This window comes from Lepidothrix coronata, unplaced genomic scaffold (genome assembly GCF_001604755.1).
Source record: "Lepidothrix coronata isolate B3197 unplaced genomic scaffold, Lepidothrix_coronata-1.0 Scaffold257, whole genome shotgun sequence".
Taxonomy (NCBI): domain Eukaryota; kingdom Metazoa; phylum Chordata; class Aves; order Passeriformes; family Pipridae; genus Lepidothrix; species Lepidothrix coronata.
The window spans coordinates 263,283-271,115 of NW_016690437.1; the positions used below are offsets into that span (position 1 = coordinate 263,283).

At 45.0% G+C, this 7,833-nt stretch overlaps 1 protein-coding gene across 2 annotated transcripts; it reads right to left on the reverse strand.

Annotated features, from left to right (window-relative positions):
- Window positions 1-1,204: 1,204 nt before the first annotated feature.
- SPRY2 (sprouty RTK signaling antagonist 2) lies at window positions 1,205-7,557 on the reverse strand. Of its 2 annotated transcripts, XM_017835472.1 has the most exons (3): window positions 6,183-6,299; window positions 4,732-4,911; window positions 1,205-2,984 (listed from the first exon to the last, which is right to left on the reverse strand). In XM_017835472.1, the coding sequence occupies exon 3, from the start codon at window positions 2,931-2,933 to the stop codon at window positions 1,992-1,994; it is 942 nt and encodes a 313-aa protein (XP_017690961.1). In that variant the 5' UTR covers window positions 2,934-2,984; window positions 4,732-4,911; window positions 6,183-6,299; the 3' UTR covers window positions 1,205-1,991. The 2 variants fall into 2 exon arrangements, with proteins under 2 accessions (XP_017690961.1, XP_017690960.1); XM_017835471.1 differs by lacking the exons at window positions 4,732-4,911; window positions 6,183-6,299 and adding an exon at window positions 6,783-7,557.
- Between the last annotated feature and the right edge of the window lie 276 nt (window positions 7,558-7,833).

A 7,833-nucleotide genomic window follows, 5' to 3' on the forward strand; every position in this document is an offset into this window, starting at 1 on the left:
TACTCAGTACCAATATATGTTTTAAATATGGACAAATTACTTATGTAACGTAAGCCACCTTCTTTCTGGCAAATTTTGCTCAGAAAGTTAAATATATACTGTTCATTTTTGTATACCAAAATATCCAGACAGCTGGTGCAGAAAGGAAAGAAAACCACTTTACATTTTGCATCAGAGAGGTAAGGGAAAAAAAAAAAAAAAGAGAAAGAGAACAAGCACTTTTTAATTTCACTTGGTGATTGATAATCAATACACAAACACATAGTGTAAGATTTTTGAGTACTACAGACCTATGTAAAATAGTCCAAATACCAGATCAGAGATGAAAATTAAGGGGCAAAAAGATGGAACATTTGCTCAGTGCTCTGGTTTTCAACTTCTAGTGAGTTCTTAATTTATTAGTAATAACTTGTTTTTCTTGGAGAGGGTTCAGAAAAGGTTGGGAGACTTTTCTAAGCATCAGCTTAAAAATACTTACAACTATTCTAAACGCCAGCTTAAGAAATTTATAAATAAAATTGAACATTGGGACCTCTAAACTTGGAGACACATGCTTAGAACAGGAAATGATAGTTTGTTAATAAAGAAAGGTAAATCATTCTCTAGGCTTCCGGTGGGAAACTTGGCAGCAAAAGGATTTTGACCTCAGTGAAAGGTAACTGCGACAAATGACAAATCAAGCAACTTTCTTCTTAAAAGTGAGGCAAATGTTTGGCATAAGGCTGGACTGCATTCAGATCTATCATCCCCTGTGGCATATTCTTCTACCTTTAACAAATAATCCTGCAAGCTTTTTGCACTGACCATATTAATTACCCTTTTTTCTCCTCTGAGTAAAGCCACGCAAGTCTAACATTTTTTGTGAATGATTACTTATTTCCTATTCGAAGCACAAAAGCTCATCACTTATAGAATAGGTCAAGCTTTCAGTGCCTATTAGTCCTAGTCTGGAATGAATTAATGCATTTTCCTATGTTCATCTTCCTTTTCTGTTGTAGAAACAGTATACGGGACATCTGTGCAAAGGAAGGGAACAAAAATCCTATATTATTTTCAGGTGAAGTAAACAGTAAGAAAAGAATACACTTAAAAAATCTATTTTCGTTTTTTTCATATTAGGCTCACTGTAACTATAGCACTGTGAAGTTTGCAGTTCTCCCAACTCAAAACAAAAAATGGGGGGAAAAAATGACAAGTAGCCCAGTTTAATTTCAAACGTTAATATATTTTCTATTTTATAGTGAACATATGCATCGTTCACCCCTTATTTGCAGCAACTGTGACGTCCTCATAAAAAGGGGTGACATTTTTAAGATGCCTCTTAAAATAAATATTTCTTTTTATAAAATAATAAAACTTCAAATAAATATTTTTACACTAAACAATATGTTGAAAAAATTAGAAAATAAAGGCTGAATTTTACTGTAACTGTACAATATACATGAAGTCCGAAGGGAAATCAAAGTCTTGTAATAGAAAGTTTCCGTAAGACAAAATACAATCTAAAAACATACTGATTGATTCACATTCTTCCGAATGTACAACATATTAGTATAATATTTTATGACTGTGCCATGTCTTATGACACCACTTACTTTTCACAGTTGAAAATATTATTGTATATACAAAAATATAGCATATTATCTCTGGCAGAAAACAATGAAAAAAAAGCAGTCATTTACTAATTTACAAATCTTGCAAGTACTATTCACAAACAATAGAGTTGCCTAGGAGTGTCTGTGTTGCTTTAGCTTATGCAATATGTGGGTCACAATGTACTGCATCCCTTTTTTTTTTCCTGTATGCCACTAGCTGGATCCTAACAAGCGTATCAGTTAAGATGGCACACACAGAGAAAAGCATTTCACTGCAAACAGCAAAGTACATCCCCAACCCTTCTACTACAGTGCCAAGACCATAGCTGCTTAGCTGGTTGCATATGTACGTTAAAATAATAATCCTTGTTACTTTAGTGTTTCTGACTAGTGATGCTACGTTGGCTTTTCAAAGTTCCTAGGGGGGACGCTGGGAACTTTGCAGCAAACGGTGTTGGAGTGTTTACAGCGGCACCCAGGCCGATTTACCCGGTCGTAACAGCCCTGGCACAACTTAAGGCAACCCTTGGCTGGTAGGTAACACCACAAGCAAGGCAGAAAGAGGGACACTACACCCATGGCGGACCACCTAGTGCAGCAATGTGACTGACTGCAGGAGCAGGGGTTGTCAGCACAGTTGTCCTCATCATCGTTAGAGCAGTGATAGAAGAGGCCCTTCACACAGCAAACGCAAGTCCCGTAATCAACCACGTTCTGGGCTGAGCAAAGACACTGCTTGTCACAAATCCAACATGAGGGCAGGGTCCTCGGATAAGTGCACTCCTTACACTTACACTTTCCACAGTCTTCACACCTGTAGCTGTGCGCTCCCAAGTCTTCTTTGCTCAGTGGCTTCAGCTCGCTCGACTTGAGCTCAGACTTGGGCTGCATTCGGACTATCCCATCAGCAACTGGCCCTGAAGATGATCCTAGAAGTCTTTGCTCAGATGAATTACTGCTCGTACTTGTCCTCGTACTGCTCCGTGAACCTGTGCTGACCGTGCTGATAGATCGGGACAGTGGTGCCCGAGGAGATGCGTGTGTCTGTGTGTGCTGAATCCGGCTAAAATGACGATGCTCGGGCAAGCCATGAGGTCTCTCATTTTTGGATTGGGTTGCTAGCCGAGGAGTGGACTTGACCCCTGGCCGTGGAGCTACCGTAGGTCCCTCTGTGTATTCATTCGTGTTTCGGATGGCTCTGATCTGGTCCAATGACAAGACGTGAACCTGCTGCATTAGGACATCCCGCAGGTCAGGCTCCCCGTGTGGTCTCCCACTGTCACGCCGAGCCTGTAGTAAGGGCTGCGACCCGCTGCTGTGCTGAGCTCTTGTCTCCATCAGTGCCCGGAAGCGTGCTCACCCCGGCAGGCTTAGAACACATCTGAAATCCTAGAGCAACAAAGAGAGGATTCACTATTGCAACACATCTCATGCCCACTCCAGCAGCCTTTCAAGCCTGCAGGACCCTACAGCACTGCATGCAATCAAGTAATGCATCAGTCATTAAAAAAAGGAGTCACATCTGGGGCAGAGTACCGGCACCAGTCAGCTGAATGTACTTCCCTTGGCCTGTTCTACCTTCTGCTGTGGAGAGCTTAAGGGGATTCTTTTCTAGGACTGTGCAGCTTAACTTGTGACTCTAGAAAGTCTAGATTTTGCTCCTGGTAACTAAGACTTCCCAGGCCATCTTCTGGTTAGGCCATGGCCTTTAAAGTGATTTCAGCCACTTGAAGTGACACTTATTGCACATCAGGCTACTGAAAAACTTATATTAAAAAAAAAGTCTGCAAGTATTCAGCAAGTGTAATGTGACCTGCTGATGACAGACATATAATTTTCCAATTTTGTTTAAAAATGAATAATATTTTGGTAGGCTAGTCTCTTTACACATTAAATTTTACACGATGTAAATAGGAAATTTTAGTTTAATACCAATAGTCCCAAGAAAAACACTAAATAGCAATAAAATGTTTGAGGTTAGACATGAAATGAGTTAGTGCTACCAAAAACTTCAACAGCACAAGTAAAAATATCTCTCTTCAGTATTTTAGTGTGTGTCATAGTTGTGTACACCATTGTGATTGTTATTTTAAGGCTCAATACTACAAAAGCAATGTTACCACAGTTGTTTGAGCTTTTTTTTAATGTGTAAAAAATTCCATAGACTACATTTCAAATTATAAATATTACCAAGAGTGGCTTGTGGGACAGAAGCATGCATAATATAATCAAACAATGCCAACATCCAAGAAATCTACTTGATTGTGAATATTGCTTTAAGAGATCATTAACTACAAAGTAGAGACGCAGATGTAAAAATTTAAATGAAAACCCAGTGAAAGACACGGAAGATGAGAATTTGTAAATAACTTCCACACTCAGATATGCACAAGTTTCAAGTACTGCCCTCTAAATTAGTTAATATTTGGTTTGCCTTTATCATATCTTAAAGTGGCTCCAAAATCCAATTACCTATACAAAAATCCAGAAAATATTTTACAACTAAAACCCAACCAGGAATCAACTGTCTTACAAGAGGTATGCAATGTCTGTAATTATACCTAGAAAAAGTACCACAGTGTTACTCTGAACACATCAGTTACCAACAATAATACTGTACCGCATTATAATAAAATATAGCCAAGCAGTTTAACAATGAATATCTTTATACTAACAGCAATGCAAAACATTTAACCATTTAACTCCCGGCTTCCTTCCTTTAAGTGTTTTTTCTTTAAAAAAAAAAAAAATTCAACTTTAAACAGTGACCACCTGTTTTAAACACTGTCAAATCCTGGTTTTGGACATAGGAGGTATGTCATGGTGTCCATACCTCACAAATAATAAAAAAAAATAAAGTCTTGCAAACTTGGCTTGAAGCATTGCTTATGTTTTCATCAAATTAAAACCTCTGCCATATCAAAAGTTTCAACCAACAGCCTAAGCAGACGTTCCGCTCATCTGAAATTATCTGAAGATAAAAAATAATAGAAAATAAAATACTTTCCCCATCCTTGAGAGGAACTGGCAGCCCTAACTGCCCTCCACGTCCAGATTTCCGCCAGCCCCAATCAGCCTAGAGGATACTGCCTCTCCAGAAATGACAACCCACTGCAAAAGCAAAGCTGACCCTGACCTGAAGGCGCTTCAGACGACCCTGGGATCGGCGGCGGAACCCCCTTCAGACGCCAAGGTGGGAGCTGGAGAGTCAGCCTCCGGTCTCCGCTCCCCTCCCTGTCTCCGGCTCCATACGGGGCGGGGGGCGCGCAGCAGGTGAGAGGCGACGGCCCCTAGCCCGCCGGAGAGTGCAGACAACCTGGAGATAACCAGGAGACATCCTCTGAGCTGGGAGATGGGAGGGGGCTGCTGCAGTCGCCTTATCAGAAAGTCAAATCCATGTTTTCTTTAAACTCTTTCCCCCTGCCCTCCCCCAAGAGATGCTAAAGGAGGTTCCCCTCCCGGGAAGCGCCAGGCGCCCTGCAGACGGTGCAGACGACACCTCCGGGACAGCTGGGCAAAAGGCAGATTACCCCCTCTCGCCTTGCCCTAAGCACCCATTCAACTTCACAAAGCCAGCCGCTGGAAAAGCTCCTCTTATTTTACGCATATTCTGCAAATTGCCTGACCTTCAGCCCGCCCCGTTCCGCCCTAGCCCGGAGGGACCCAGGAGGCATTTTCAGTGGGGCATCGGGCCGAGCTTGGAGATTCCCCTTTTTTCTCCCCTTGATAGATCCGCTAACAGGACAGGATGCAAAGAACCAGCACATTTATTTGCAAACGTACATTTGCCTAAAAATCCTCACGGATAGGCACGCCTCTCCCTCCCCTGACCTAGCATTTCTTCCCTTTGCATCCGCCAAGAGCAGAGAAGCAGATTTGCCTTTTTGTGAGTACATGTGTGTGATAACACGATTCCCCACTTCAAAGAGCCAAAGTCCACTCTCACCGAGCTCAAGTGCCAGATTGCTAACTTTTCCTAGCTGAGCTTGGCAAAAGGTCGAGCGAGGGGGACGGGTTTCGCATCGGCACATTTGGGGAAATTTAATACGCGAGGGGCTTCTTGCGTACTGTGGAAAAACCCCGTGTCCTGCTGGCCGGGGAAAGGAGAAGCCTAAGGGAGAGAAGTCCTCTGCCCATGAATTTCTGTTTTGTGGCCGGAGCCTGTGCAAGACACCCCCACCCCCATTCCCACCGCACACACACCAACCACCTCCTTTTCTTTCAAAGTGCTTTGAAACCCCCATTAAGGGCCGAGTGTGTGATCAGACTATGGATTAGGGCAAAAGGGACTTTACCATCGGGGTGGGGCAAAGTGACACACAAATAGCTTGCTGAAAACACCAGCAGCTTTTTTCTTTGGGGGAAAAGGGGGTTGCTACGAAGTAACCCACCAAAAAAAAAAAAAAAGAAACAAAGTAAAAATTAAGACTTTTCCTTTCCCTCCACACATGCCCTCTACACAGAAGAACTTAGGGAAGCACTTTCCTCGTCTTACAGATCGAATTAAGTTTCATCACCGGAGAAATATCTAAGTGTACACACACACACACACACACACACACATATTTGTACCAGACGTGCACTCACTTCCGAATCACACAGATCTCCCGACGCCACTACAGACGGGCGTAAAACATGCACTGAAAGGCGAGTTTGCTCGCTCTCCCCCAAGACCGGGGGACAAACAGCCCCGACGCTCGCCAACCCCGCAGCGCCCTTCCTTCAGCTTCCCCCGAGGCTTGTCGGAAACCCACGCGTGCCCAGCGAGGCAGGAGCGGGCAGTACCTCCCGTGCCCGGCTCCCCGCAGCAGAACACGTCGGAGTGTGTCTCCTCCAAGCCCACCCCCCGCCCAACTAGCAGCCCCCGCAGGCATTCCTGCGCTCCCGCGCAGCCCTCCGCCCCCTGCGCAGCCTTCCGCACCCCCGAGGCACCCCGTCGGGGCGCAAATGCGGCGCAGCCCTCAAAACCCAGCGGAGCTCCCCCCACCCCTCCCTGGAGAGAAACCGCTCCGAAATCCCACCTCCAGTTCGTCTCTGGGAAAGGAAAGAGAAGGGAAGGTGGGGAGAGGGAGAACCTGTACGAATGGAAAATGGATCGGCCTCAAACATTTCCAGGAGTTTTCTTGGAGCAACCAAGGGGGGAGGTTACTGAAAAGCTTGTTTTGCAAAGAAGGAAAAGGCTCTCACCGTGATCGCGGCGCTGCACCAAACCCCTCTCTCTCTTGTATTTTCTTCTTCCTGCGGTTTGCAAATAAATCCAGCCCTAAAGCAAAAAAAAATTCTTTTCCAAACTCTGCTTTAGTCCAACTTGTAAATTAGAGTAAGAACGATCACCATGTAAAAAAAAAAAAAAGTCCAGAGCAAAGTTAGATCCCTCTCCCCAGATCGATTATAAATACTTGTGTGCACTATAATAATAATCATCAAAACACCTCTCCAGGTCGGGGTGGGTTTTCTTTGCTCCTAAAAAGAGATCGGTCTCACACACACGCTTTTCTTTTTTTTCCTCAATGAACAGGAGGCCGACTCGCCAATACCAAGTCACTTTTTTTTGTTGCTGTTGCAAATGATCAAGAGGAAAGGGGAAAGCCAAAGAAAACAAAATAAAGTGGATCTAAAATAAAATCCCAGAGCTTTCTTCCACTGAGCTCCTCCAAAAAAGCAGCTTGTGCAATGTAGCCGTTCTGCTGAGAAGCTGCTTGCTGCAGGCTCCTCTCCCCTCTCTCCCTCTTAGCTTTCTCGCTCCCTCTGCGAGCGTGTGTGTGTTGCAGGCAGCTCTGTGGTTTGCAATCGGGGGGTTGTTTTGGGAGCGCAGCGGATTTGTGGTGGTGGTTGTTGTTGTGTGTTTGGAGGAGGTGGAGGAGGAGGAGGAAGATATGAGATCTGAGCTGTAGGGGCTCGGCGTTTTTCTGCTCGCTCGCTCTCTCCCTCTCTCTCTTTTTCTTTCCGGAGGACGTAGGGTGATCTCTCTGCAAAAGCAGCAGTAAATGGCGTCATGTGGATCTGAGGAGGAACAGAGCAGTTGTTGTCCCAGAGGATATATCGCATCCGGTCCCAGCTCATTGGCTCTGCGGGGCTACATTCACTGGCTCTCCCAGCGCCCTGCCAGCACTTTGAGCTGCGGGAGGCATTCAAAAGGGCAGTGCTGCCGCCGAGCCAGCCCGGCGGCTCCGGCCCGTTCGCGGCGCTCCCCTGGGCTGCGCTGCGCGGGGCGAGCGGCAGCCCCGCTCCCGGGGCC

Coding starts and splice junctions, on each gene's coding strand:
- SPRY2 (XM_017835471.1), bottom strand. CDS start 2,933: ATGGAGACAAGAGCTCAGCACAGCAGCGGGTCGCAGCCCTTACTACAG.